The following is a 14,463-nucleotide window of genomic DNA, read 5'->3' as shown; positions in this document are numbered from 1 at the left end:
AACTAAGGTTACATACAGTACTGTACACTATTGCTGTAGTGAAACAAGCAGGTAAGTGGTCAGGTATTCATTTAGATTCTTCAAATTATAATCCTTTTTTTTAACCAGATGAAACATTACATTCATTTTCCTGACCCATGTCTCAAAAAATGCTGCAGGTCATGCAGGCAGTTTTGATAGACTGTGTGGGTAGTGTATGGACAGTCGCAAAAAGGCCTGGCTTTTCAGGCTTTCATATCACAAAGAATGGCAGCTTTTATATGCCATCCATTTTGCCAAAGATCCTAGTAGTGACATATTTCTCATTTTGTTTTCTATTGTTATACGTTTCATTGTTAAATATTAAAGAGTCACCCATTAAACAGCCTGGTTTCTTGCTGCGTGGGATGTGGGCAAGACCATGTTGTAGTCTTTGCTGCAAGCTTGCTTCTGATTTTGCCTTCTAGCTTGAACATACTATGTTTGATAGGTGGGGGTCACATGCCAAACATGCAAGAGTTTGGCTATTCTGAGTTATCACTCTCAGTCTTCAGTCTCTCACAGGGACTTTTTCTATCAGACTTCCTATTCTGCTGAAGGGAATAGTTGACAACTTTGCCTGAGTTTAGGTGATCTAATTTGACTTGTCACAGCTATCCTGTATTTAAATGGAAAGATGTTGCACAATTCGATGGTTGTGGAAGCCCATGTGTGTGAACCACAAAATGTTACAAAGAAAATTACAGAGGCATCACAAAGAAGTCTCATGGTATCAGCTGTTCGATATCCATCACATGAAGTGACTTGGTATCACTAGAATTGACTGACTGCATCTGTGGCTGTTATTGAGGGGCCCACCAAGAAGGAAAACAGATTTGAACTCATCCATATCTACGTACCTGTTGCAGATGCCTCTGTCCGTAATAGTACTGTTAGAAGTGACTGCTGCACCTGAGGTTACATTCAATCTTCATATCAAGGAAACCTTTCACCATGTTCTGTGGCATTGATAATGCATTGCCCCATTGCATCAGTGGCTGAGTGTTCAGCAAAACAGAAAGGACTGATTTATAGTCCAGATTGATGTCTCATGTAACATGATTTAGATCAGCAATTGCAAACTTTTCTTTTATTCATTCATGGGAGTGAATATCACTGGCTCATAGCATTTATTGCTCATCCCTAGTTGTCCTTGAGAAGGCAGTGGTAAGATGGACTTCTTGAACTGCTGTAATCCATATCCTGTAGGCAGACCCACAACGCCATTCAGGAGTGAGTTCCAGGATTCTAATCCAGTGACATGGAAGGAACAGTGATATATTTCCAAGTCAAGATGGTGAGTGCTTTGGAGGGAAACTTGCAGGTGGTGGTGTTCCCATGTACCTACTACCCTTGTCCATCTAGATGGAAGTGGTTGTGAATTTGAAAGGTGCTGTCTAAGTGTCTAAGAGAAAGTGAGGACTGCAAATGCTGGAGATCAGCTGAAAAATGTGTTGCTGGAAAAGCGCAGCAGTTCAGGCAGCATCAAAGGAGCAGGAGAATTGACGTTTCGGGCATAAGCCCTTCTTCAGGATTGAGGAGGGTGTGCCAAGCCTGCTGTCTAAGTGTCGTCCCATTTCCGTATCAGTCGAAGAAAACACTCAGAGACACAATATGGCTCTACCTTCTTCTTTATTCCGAGCCCTGGAGAGACAGCGATTGCCCATGTACACAAAGACATGAGTTCTCGGTTTTCTCTTGAACAGCAGATTCTTAAGGAATTATATAGTCACTTACAGGGAGCAGCATCCAAATAAAGTAACATCTATATTGTTTGGGTGACCAATACAATCAGCGAGCATCAACAGTAAAGATTAAGCCATCTGGCATTACACAATAGATGTTCCTTACCTCGTTAACTAGCATGATGCAATGGATGTTCTTCACCTTGTTAAACCACTACCCTTGCCTTGAACATCTTATTGTTTACTGCAAGTTCTAATCTGGTCAATGTCATGCTAGCTGAGCCTTTGTCAAGCAACTCTAAGCTTAACTCTTTCCCTACCTCCTCATACCTTATACACTTTCTCATAAGGAGCCTTGGTGAATTTCTGCAGTGTACCTTGAAAATGGTACACACTGCTGCTGCTGAGCATTGATGATGGACAAAGTGAATGTTTGTGGAGTGGTGCAAATCAAGTGGGCTGTTTTGTCCTGAATGGTGTCAAGCTTCTTGAGTGTTGTTGGAGCTATACCCAATGAGGCAAGTGGGGAATATTCCGTCATGCTCCTGACCTGTGCCTTGTACATAGTGAATAGGCTTTGGGGAGTCAGAAAGTGAGTTACTTGCTGCAGGATTCCAAGCCTCTGACCAGCTCTTTGTAACCACTATATTTATATGGCAAGCTCTGGTCAATGGTGACCCCCCCTCCCCAGGATGTTAATCGTGGGAGATTCAGTGATGGAAATACCATTAAATGTCAAGAGATGATGGTTAGATTTTTTTTGTTGAAGATGATCATTGCTTGGCATTTGTGTGGCATGAATGTTAGTTTCTACTTTTCAGCTCAAGCCTGAATATTGTCCAGGTCTTACTGCATTTGGACATGTACTATTTCAGTATCTGAGGAGTTATGAATGATGCTGAACATTGTGTAGTCAGTGAAGATTCCAGTCTGACCTTATGATATAGGAAAGGTCATTAATTTATCAACTGAGTACTACTCCTGAGTGTTTGCAGCATTCAGTGCCTCCACTTGTTTCATGATATGATGTGGAGTGAATGGAATTGGCATCTATGATCCTGGGGGCTACTGGAGGAGGTCAAGATGGATCATATGCACGGCACTTCTGTCTGAAGATTGTCATGAATGCTTCAGTTTTATCTTTAGCACTGATGTGCTGTGCTCCTCCAAAATTGAAAATGGAGATATTGTGCAAACCCCTTTTCCAGTGAGTTTAATTTTCTACCACTCTTCACAACTGCATGTGGCAGGGCTGCAGAGTTTTGATCTGATGTGTTAGCTTAGCTCTATCACTTGCTGCTTATGCTGTTTGGCATGCAAGTAGTTCTGTTTGGTGGTTGTACCAGGTTGACACCTCATGTTTAGGCATTCCTGGTGCTGCTCCTGGCATGCCCACCTGCACTCTTCATTGAACCAGGGTTGATCCCCTGACTTGATGGTAATAGGGGTTGAATGAGGAACATGTCAGGCCATGAGATTGCAGATTGTGCTGGAGTACAATTCTGCTGCTGATGATAACCCACTGATGCCCAGTCTTGAGTTGTTAGATCTATTCAAAATCAGCTTAATTTAGCATGGTGATAATGTCACACAACATAATATAATGTATCCTAATTGTGAAGGCAGGACCTTGTTTACACAAGGACTGTGTGGTGGCCGCTCGTACTGATACTGTCATGGGCAGATACATCTGCAGTGAACAGATTAATAAGGATGAGGTCAGGTATGTTTTTCTCTCTTTTTGGTACCTTCGTCACCTACAACAGGTTGTCTAGCAGCTATGACCTTGAGGACTCAACCAGTTTGATCAATAGTGCTATTGCCAAGCCACTCTTGGTAGTGGGCATTGAAAACCGCACACTTTGCAGCCTTGCCACCCTCCTTGTTTCTTCCAAATGCTATTCAGTATTGAGCAGTACTGATTCACAGCTGAAGTGGGGGGAGTGGTATGTAGTAACCAGAAGAAGGTTTCCTTGCATTTGTTTGACCTAGTATTCCTTCTAAGCTCATGTGCAACCTTTCCAGCTTCTGCACATGGTGATTTGCATCAGCCCACCATTGATGGCATTGAGTTTTGGTTCCAGAAGTCGCTGCCATGCATGAATCTCAGAGGCCCAAGCAGCCAGAGAGAAGATTAGAAGGAAGATTGGTTTACCTGGTGTCATGTGACTTCATGGCCTATGAAGTCAGTGTTGAGGAGTCATGGAATCATAGAGATATGCAGCACAGAAACAGACCTTTCAGTCCAACTCATCCATGCCAACCAGATATCCTAAATTAGTCTTGTCCCATTTGCCAGCATTTGGCCCAAATTCCTCTCTTAAGCCCTTCTTATTCATATACCCATCCAAGTGCCTTTTAAATGTTGTAATTGTACCAGCCTCCATCACTTCCTCTGGCAGCTCATTTCATACACACACCACCTTCTCCGTGAAAAAGTTACTCCTTCGATCACTTTTAAATCTTTCCCCTCTCATCTTAAATCTATGCTCTCTCGTTGTAGACTCCCTACCTTGGGGGGAAAAGGGAGTCTATTTACCCTATCTATACTCCTCATGATTTTATAAACCACTATAATGTCACCCCTCAGCCTCCAAAGCTCTAGGGAAAATAGCCCCAACCTATTTAACCCCACCCTATAGCTCAAACCCTCCAACCTTGGCAACATTCTCATGAATCTATTCTGAACCTTTTCAAGTTTCACAAGTAAGCAAGCAAGAGTTAACTCCCTCCTGACTGTTTACCACCGTGAAGCTGGATTCTAACGGGTCTGTCCTGCCAGTGGGACAAGACATATTCAATGATGGTGATGGTGGTGGTGTTTAGGAAATTGTCTTTAAGGTATGATTTTGTGATTATATAATTATGTTGCTTGACTAGTCCGTGAGACATCTCTCCCAATTTTAAGTTGAGTTTAACTTTTGGAGTCTCTTCAGGCTATATTTCAGCATTGAGTACCATGTGAATGCAAAATATCAAAGCAAATCAGCCTATTGAAGTAGTTAATTTTAAAACTTTCTCCATTGACTATTTTATAACTTTCAAACTCTCCATTGAATATTTTGTAACTTGAGAAAGCTTTCAGATGAATAGATTGTAGCAAGTCACTAAACTTGTAGTATTTAGTAGAACGGAATTTGAGTATTGCTGTGAAAAGACATCTTGTGGAAACTTTTTGCCTTGCACTTGTATCAAATTAGGGGGAAAAATCAACATTTATACTGCATGAGAAGGCATCTTACTGAGTCCTATTTGTAATATTTAAAAGGCAGATGGATGAATATATGAATAGGAAGGGTTCAGAGAGATATGGGCCAAATGCTAGCAAATAGGACTGGATTAATTTAGGGTATCGGGTTGGCGAGTTAGACCAAGGGGTCTATTTCTGTACTGTACATCTTTCCGACTCTGTGACTGCCAATTAGTTGACAAGTGAGTTAGTTGGCAAATATTCAACTAGTCAAAAATAATTTTTGTGCAGATTTAGACATTAATTATCCCTCTTTCTATTTAGTGTGTTGGAGAAGAGAACTGGGTGGATAGTCGGACAGTTTACATTGGACATCGTGAACCCCCTCCAGGCACAGATGCTTACATTGTACAAAATTATCCCGATAATAGGATTGTGTCTTCAAAGGTAAAGTTTTCCTTTTTTTCCCATTCATTCAGCTATTTAATATAGATGACACCCATTTTATAGTGTATTCTTATAATGCATTTTTGTTTTCTTAATAATTCTGCCATTGTTTGTGTTTTGCTGTGGTTACTGAGCATGTTCAGTTTCTTCAAAGCAAACTGCTCCTTCAGTGCTCCATTGCCTGGGGGCATCTAGCTAAGTCACATCATGTGGCAACCCTCCTGACCTGTAACTTTCCACTCAACACTCCTGCTCATCAACTCTGCTAAGTGTGCTTGCCTACCCTGCTAACTCAATCCATTACTTGTTGACCCTCCTGACTCCCCTCTTCCTACCTGACCCTCTTGTTCTTTGACTCCTGATCTTCGTCTTCACTGACCCACCCAACCATAAAGTGCAGGAGTGGAATTAGGTCACTCAAGTCTGCTGTGCCATTCGATCATATGTTTGTCAACCCCATTCTCCTGCTTCCTTCCCATAACCTTTGATCCCCTTACCAATCCAGAACCTGTCCATCTCTGTTTAAGTACTGACTCACCCTTCCTGCCCCAGCCTTCCCACTCCTGATTCACTCATCATATCCCTCCCCAATCGTTTTGCTTGTTTCCCACTTCCAATTCTCTGGATCGTTGCCTCGCTCTGTGACCTTTGTGTTGACTCACCCTCTTTACTCGCTACTTCCCTTCTTGATTCTGTTGTCTCTCCTGTTTGCTGCTTCACTTCCTGACATTCTTGTTCAGTTTCTCCCTCCTGCATGTACGGGAGGAATGTTGTCAGAGCCTGAGCATGTTTTTTGGCACCCAGTTACCCACTGCTATGTTGAATTGTGCACGTGGTGTTACACCAGGGTGACTGACTCTTCCTCTGGTCAACCTTATGGCAAGTCAAAGCCCACAGTCACTTTTACTTTTCTTTAGTTGTGATCTTGTTCTTGCAATTTTCTTTTGACTCTCTCTCTGATTTGAGCTGAAACAATGGCAAAGACTGGTTTCTAGTTTTCATATTACATGTAAAAGACATGGAATATAAATAATTTGCAGCATATGATCCTCAAGTTCTAATTTTGAAAAAATTGAGGAAACTTGAAGCTGTAGAATATTTTGCTGATGAAAACTGGTGTAATTTCAGCAATTCTATGAATATTCTCTGAAACTTGAGGTTATTCATAAAGTAGGTCATTTTTAACTTCATCCCTGTCACCAATCATCAATCAGCATTTTGATGCTTAAATTTCTACACCAGTCTATGGCCTTTATTTTTTTTCTTGAATTATAATTTTCTCTCTTTAAACCTGTTTCCTTGTTTTTAGTTTTAAACCCACAAAACAGGAATGATATTTTTCAAGACTCTAGTAAAAGTTTTTAGATCTTCTGTATGTTTGATTGTGGAAATGGGAAGAAGTCTGGTTTAAAAGGTAAGGATTGTTCATTTGGTGCTGCACTTTTTGAAAGTAAGTTGACAGATACTCATTGTAAGTGCTGTTTACACTGCCTCTGGTTCAAGCAGTGGGAGAATCTAGTTGCAGTCAGGCTGGAACCATGGGGCTGTGTGGGAATGGAGATTTGGCTGGCAATAAGTAACTGATTGATCTGTGAAATGGTGACCAGTTATTGATGACAAAGGCCTTCTCCTGCCAATGACTCTGTGGTTGGCTCCCAGTCAGCTGAACAAATTGTGGGTGTGAATGTTTGAGGGAGAAACCATCAGACCTCTGGGAGGATTGGAGCTCTTTCTTCACTGCAGTAGAAATCACCTCAAGCCCAAAGATGGCCATTTTATTTCCTTTCATCAACTATTACAGGCCGTGACTTTTAATTAATAAGTCTAAGATCTTTGTAAGCGTGAATCAGTTGACCTCTGCCTACTACAAACAAATACAAGTATCTAGAGAATGAAAATCGAGAAGCAACGTCCTGATCAGCCAAAATATTATCTCAGCAAATCCTGTAGAAGGGGACTAGTGAATAACTTTCCTAGTCTTCCCACAGCATTTTGTTTTGCTTGTGTCGAGGGTGTGCTTATGAGGGTGTGAGAGTTTTACCAAATAATCGTTCAGTGGTTCATAATTGTTTATCTGTAATTAGAATCTATTTGTTTGTAATTAACAATGGTTCTTGATAAATACTGGAACTTGGTTTGCTCTTTCTGTCAACTGGTCTGAAAGTCAGATAAATTGGGGAGTTTTGTGAATGTTTAATATCTTTATCTTTTCTGTCAACTCCGAGGCTTCAGTTCCAGTGTCACATCCCAATGAGGGGTAACACTGTCCCAATTTGATTCATTTGGAGTTGTACCAATGAAATACCCTCATTTTCTTCATTAGCCAGTAGGCCATGATTGAGACCTCTCTCTGCCATGCCACTCTTTGAGCCATATATTCAATTCTGATCTGTTTATCCTTGTGCCAGTTACCAAATGGCTCAGGAAATAATCCAAGGATTATTAGCTTTAGAGGTTCTAATTATTAATTTGGATCCTTACTCCTCAATGTCTGTCAGGAAACAGATTTCCCAGTTGTATCTATGTAATTGGTTCCTAAATGGGTGATGGTAACTGAATCCTTCTCCTCGCACTCCGAGTTTATTTCTAGCTGAGAGGGATATCTTTAACCTATCACTGAGCAGGCAAGAAAACCTACAGAACTCTGGACATGGCTGCAGCAAACAGTATCCATCTCCCTTATAATGCTGTCCCCCACTGCTGCCATATTCTTTCTCACTCTCTGTATTTGAATGGTTTCTTGTACCACATTGCAATATTCAATTCACTAATACATCCTTATGCCTGTGCTGTCCTATGTAGATAGAATAGACCTTGTACCTGTTAACTGGTTGAGGGAAAAGCTAACACTTCTCTTATGCCCCGTGGCTACCTGTCTCACGCTCAAACCTTTCTCTTCATGAGCATTAGCCAGATCTGTACAAGTGGAATGTAATGGATGTGAGTGCCTCATGGATTAGTGTCCAGGCAACTCTTTCCTCCTTCACTGTTGTCACATGATGTTTACAACTGAAACACCTCTTAAACTTGAAGGTATGGTTGTTTGGGATCATCGTACTATCCACAAACTCCTACACTGCACAGGCACAGGCCACCACTTGCCCTGTCATTTCTCTAAATATGTTTTATTTATTTAATTGATTAGACTATGCATTTAATCAACTTGATGTGTAGATTTCATCTCCTAGTTAATTACTTGACCTAGTTTTGTTAGAGGAAGATTAAATATATGCTCCTAATACAAACCACAAGGATTGGAGGCAAAATGTAGTAACATTTTTCCTCTCGCTGCTTATCCTCCACCCTGCTTATCAGCAAAGACTATTCACTTTTGTACATCTTTTCATCTTGCGCACCGAAGTTACAAGTGCTAACTGAGCTTCCTATTCACAGTATGTAACACCTAACCACACAGTGACAGTTAGTGGCCACCTATAAGCAGTTTTCATTAACTAACCTGCAGCTTCTCTTATCAGCAACTGTGGAGATAGAAACAGTTAGCATTCACAGACCTGGATTGTTAAACTTTGTTGTTCTTCCACAGTTGTTGCGAGATCTTTGCTGAGCAATTCCAGCATTTTCTGTTTTCTTTCAGGTTTCCAGAATGTTTTGCTTCTGTGTTGCTGTAATTTGTTTTACATTTTTTGAATATTCAGTGTTATTAGGGAAAAAACATTTCAGTTTGACATCAGTCATCAGCTACTACTTATCAGAAAGTTACACTTGTGACAAATTTCCAACATTAATGTTCTGTTTGAGGAGCATGCTGACCACTCTGCCAAACATGTTTGAATGAACCATTTCATGAACCAGATCCTTGTATTCTAGTGAGCAGATTTTATGGCCAGGTTACTGAATCTTTATTTCTGCAGTCGGTCTCTTCACAATCTGACCTAAAATTGCAGGAAGTAGTTTGAGAGTTGTAGGAATGATGCTTGGTGTTGTTCTTATATAATACTTACACATATGGTATATTGGCCCCCTGGGTATTTCAGCATAATTGACATCCCTGTTGTTATTGGTTATTAGAAGCTAAATTGGATATTTAGCTGTGATCCTATATCCAGTTTAAATTGTGTGACATTTCTGGTTATCTCAAATAATGATGCAATCAATTTCTCTTTTTTTTCAAATTCGTTACCTTATGTACTTGATTCATCTGGTTCTATAATTTAATGGCAATATCTTCGATAATCCTATGTTTTAGATCCTGACATTATGAATGATCAATAAATGGGACTGAGCTAGGATCACGTGGGCAGTTTTTGAGCCAAATGCACCATTTCCTCTTTAAGCATTGAAGGATGAATTTTCAAGTTTCTGTAATGATTTTGTTCTTAAAATATGCTTCACTGGTTCCATTTTCTGCACTGTTCAACTATTTGATCTGTGTCTTTATGGCTGCCAAACAAATTTGTGCTACTGTACTTAATGTCAGAATGTGCTCACGCAGCATCCTCTGGCTGAGAGATTTATTTGGCAATTGGTAGGCTATTCTGTTTTCATTAGTCATTCTATGGCTTGCCTCATTTCTTACAATGAGCTCTTAACTCACAAATTTGGGGTCACTGGTTTCTCACATTTTTGTGCCTTTTGTAGGTCATTGATAAACACGTGAGCATTGAGCACATTATAGGAATATGTTCCAGGAAGTAGCTACCTTAAAAATGTAACAGTTTCTGGTAGCAAGAGAATGGCCATCCAGAAGAGGCAGGAAATACACAGAGAATTGAGTGAGCCAAAGGTTATTCCTCTTCTTTGTTCAATGCTGCAGGTGTTTACCAATGACCTAGCAAACTACAGGACAACATGTCACTGCCTTCTCAAGGGATGAGCAATAAATGCTGGCCTTTCCAGCCTTGTTCAAATTCCAAAAAGAAATATATGAATAAGTGAAACAGAATAACATTAAACTTGAAATCATATGTTTTACACTCCAATCCGTATTCAGCTCTAAACATGAGTGACAGTGATGAAACAACTAATTTTCTGACACCATGGGTGGCTTCCCTACAGGAAGGGAGAAAGGTGGATAAGCAAGAGTGGTTGGGAATCTAGTGAGGGGAACAGATGGGTATTTCTGTGGCTGGGGATATGACTACCTGCCTCTTTGTCTTGCCAGACTCCAGGATATAGCTGATTAGTCTGAGGACATTCTAAGGGGGTTTGTGAACAAGCAGTTCATACTGGCATCAGTGACGTGGATAAAAAGTGGAATGAATTTCTGCAGGCAGAATTTAGTGAACTAGGAAAGAAATTGAAAAGATAGGACTTCAAAATTAATAATCTCAAAATGTGCGATGAGTGCTGAAGATTACCAGGTGAATAAGTAGCTGGAGAAACGGTGCAGATGGGAAAGGAGAGTTTTGCTTCTTGAAATCTCTGGACCACGTATGGTGGTGGTAGGAACTATACAAACCAAATAGATTTCACCTCAACAAAGCCAGGATTAATATTCTAAAACTCGGTTTTGTTTATGCTAATTGGAAAGTTTAGGTTAGCTTGGCTGGGGGTGGGAAGCTGAGAATATAAAGCAGGAAGTGAGGTCACAGTGTTGATTAAACAGAATTATGGCTGTGACGACGTCTTAGAATGATCAGCAAATTGATTGAACTGAACAGCAAAACAAGGGGAAGTCAGTTTGGATGTGTTCTACAATTATATAAACAATCTGAAGGAGATAGAAATGCAAACATGTTGACAAATTACTAAAAGGTTGAAAAACAACTACGCAAATGTTGACTGGCATAGAATTACTGTGATCAGCACAAAGGGAGCAGAATTCAAAAAATATGTACAGGGAAGCAGTTTCCTAATCCAGTATGGGGGATGCCCAATAAGAAAAGCATGTACTGAGCTTAGTTGCAGGGAATGATGCTGGGCAAAGGGAAGAAGCTTTCCTGCACATAAAGGGAAATCAGTGGTAGGTCAATAGGGAGCATTCACCACAAAAATAGTGAAGTTTCTGAGCTACGGTAAAATTTAGATGATGCAAGCATGGAAGACATTAAAACTGAAAGTACTGTAGATGCTGGAAATCAGAAGCAAAAACATAAAATTCCTGGAAAAGCTCAGCAAGTGTGACAGCATCTGTGGAGAGAAATCAGAGTTAACATTTCGGATCCAGCTGTCGACTCAAAGTTCTGGGCCACACAAAAAGTTTCATTAACCTCTTTATTTTAGCTTAGCCGGTGAGAGATCTGGAGTCAACAGTGTAGTAACAGTCAAGCTCTCACTTGATGGGCTCTCGTTGGACCTCTGTATATAGCATAAAAGCAGTACAGTTTATAGCCCTCATATCTCTCAACCCATACTTTTCACATGAATCATTAGCAGATAATTAGTGTGGTTAACAATTTTCCATTGAATATAGGAAGCAGCCCAAGCCATGGTTGGAGGGGCAGTTAAGCAAGAACAGTTTTTCAGCAAAAACCTTTCACTATTACTTCTAATACTCTATCATTCTCTCCTGTTGATCATTTCATGATCACACAATATTCCTAAAGCTCATAACTATGCAATTGGATACCAATGGCTACAAGTATCTTAATAAGAGAATGCAAGCAATTACAATAAGTATTATAAATCCCGAAACGTAACAACATGCCTCCAATATTCCCAAAAAGATCCCCAAATGGCCAACATCCTGTTCCACTATTGAACCCATGCAGGTCGTTACCACCATCTTGGATTTTCTGGATTTCTTGGGTAATGTGTTTGGAAAGGTTGGTAATGTTAGTTGATTCATCAGGAAATATAAGTACAATATTCCTTCTCTATAATGGCACATGTCTGTCGTTTTTCTGCCAGGATAAAGTCTAGAGCCATTTGATTTTGTAGGACGATCCGCTGCATCATTACTATTTCAGCAGCAAACTCAGTTACCTGTGCCTGAGTATCAGCCCCCACTGTATTGTTAGCTAGTCCCTCCAGGACAGCTACTAAATTAATTATTTCCCTCAAAGGTCGGACAGTTCCATGAGGGGGAGAAAGGATCATCCAGAACCTTTCTCATTCAGGTATTGCCCTTTGTTGTCAACCCCAATAAGGTTGTTCCTTGGAGTGACTTAAAATTTGTAAATGAGGGACAAAATATGCTAAGTAACATCAGCTCTTCCAAGGGCAGCCCTGGGATTTAGTGCTTCCACCATTGCCTGCTTTCTCTCCTGGCAACCAGGTGTAGGCCCGGTTCCCGCACACCCAATAGATTCCATTAGATGCAGTGGAAGTGAAATACTCTGGTAATTTACAGCAGAACTGTACTCCACATCGTGGGGCACACTGATTATTGCTACAGTAGCAGGTAGCATTCACCGGATCTTTAGGAGGGGGCACTAGCAAGACAGTTACGAACTTCCTGGAATCCGCGGGGGCTTTTCTTGAGCTCCTCCCTTTAAAACAACATGGCTAACAATCAGTACCGTATTGATTTCATGAACAGTTGACCACCCTACCATTAGTCGAAGCCAAAAAGGATTTTACTGAAGTTATTTCACTGGCATTGAGGGGGCAACAGACATGAGAATCATGGTCTTACTCTGGTGGGGAATCTTAGCACAAAATGAACATGCTCCCTGCTCTACCTGTTTGGCACATGTCCTCAGAGTATACCCCCCCACTCCAAAGTTACAATTATCTATGGATCAAGTGGGGTCGTCCTTGCACTTTCACAGCTGTGGGGTGATCAGCAACACCTGAAACGGTCCTTTCCACCTTGTTTCCAACGTCCCCCGGTCCCTGTTCTTAATCAGGACAAAATTTCCAGATTGTATAGCAGGGATAGTCTCCTTCAGATAGATTGTCATCGTCTTTGTCGGCTTGGCTTACCTGCGAATGTAAACTTTGGAGAGTTTTGGTTAACTCAGGCAGATATTTTCCCACTTCGTCACTCAGAGTGTGCATATCCAATTTTTCAGGAAGGGGAAGTCAGGCTACCCCAGGTCCCCATGGTGTCCGCATTGGCTTCCCATAGACAATCTCAGTGGGAGATAGCACTGTTTGACCTGAGGGGGTAACTCTCATATGGAATAGTGCTAAAGGTAAGGAATTCAACCAGTTCAGTCCTGTCTCCTGTGTTAACTTGGCCAACGTATTCTTTTGAGTGCCATTTACTCGGTCCACCATCCCGGCTGCCTTTGGATGGTGAGTGCTGTGGAATTGTTGCTTTATAGCCAACTCTTTGCAGATCTCCTCATTTAATCTAGCTGCAAAGTATGGTCCATTGGCTAAGCTTATGGTTTCTGGAAGTCCATAAAAGGGAATCATTTTCCCTCAACAGTATTTTTACCACTGTTGTAGCAGTATTGTCAGTCGTTGGGATAGCTTTGATCCATCTTCTATTACTAAACAATATTTATAACAACGTAATCTAAGTAATTCTATAAAGTCAAGTTGCAGACAAGCAAAGGCCCACCGGGCAAGGGGATGGTTCCTGAACTCAACGCATCCCTTTTCCAGCATTCATCTTTTTACAAATTAAGCATGCTTTTAGCTAATTTCTCAGCTGCATTTTGGAAATTTGGGTGCTGCGATGTTTGTAATAAAGTATTAACCATTCCCTCCTTGCCCAAGTGTGTACATAATCAACTAAGATTCGTAGGAGCAAAGAAGGAACACAAACTTGTCCCACAGGAGTCACCCATAACTTGGTTTGAGGATCGAGGTAGCACCCCATTTGAGTCCAGCAGTGGAGTTCCCCTGTAATTTCTGTATCTCACCCAGGTCCTTATACTGTTTCCAATCAGGTTTTGTTGGGAACCCAATGGAACCAAAAGTACAGGGTGTAAGGCTGCCTGCTTGGCAGCAGCATTTAGCCGCTCATTGCCTTGGGAGACTATATCTGTGCACCAGTGTGAGCCGAACGTTTGATTAACTTTGACTGGTAACTGCAAAGCCTGCAAGAGGTTATGCACAAAAAAAAATTAATATTGGGCTGTTCCATGGAACTTGAAAATGCCCTAGGTTCCCACAAGGCTCCGTAATGCCCTCCACCGCATCTCTTCCACTTCCCGCTCCTCCGCCCTTGAACCCCGCCCCTCCAACCGCCACCAGGACAGAACCCCACTGGTCCTCACCTACCACCCCACCAATCTCCATGTACAGCGCATCATCCGCCGCCATTTC

The 14,463-nt window shown here is 41.2% G+C and overlaps 1 protein-coding gene across 8 annotated transcripts in view; it reads left to right on the top strand.

Annotated features, from left to right (window-relative positions):
• atp11a (ATPase phospholipid transporting 11A) overlaps positions 1–14,463 on the top strand; it is a 140,165-nt gene that overhangs the window by 28,774 nt on the left and 96,928 nt on the right. For all 8 annotated transcript variants that reach the window (XM_043691213.1, XM_043691212.1, XM_043691220.1 and 5 more), the window contains exon 2: positions 5,218–5,340. In XM_043691213.1, the coding sequence (XP_043547148.1) occupies positions 5,218–5,340 (123 nt within the window). The remainder of the gene's footprint in view (positions 1–5,217; positions 5,341–14,463) is intronic.

This window comes from Chiloscyllium plagiosum, chromosome 6 (genome assembly GCF_004010195.1).
Source record: "Chiloscyllium plagiosum isolate BGI_BamShark_2017 chromosome 6, ASM401019v2, whole genome shotgun sequence".
Lineage (NCBI taxonomy): Eukaryota > Metazoa > Chordata > Chondrichthyes > Orectolobiformes > Hemiscylliidae > Chiloscyllium > Chiloscyllium plagiosum.
The sequence above is the reverse complement of the archived record's forward strand: the minus strand, read 5'-3'. Positions and strand labels throughout refer to the sequence as shown.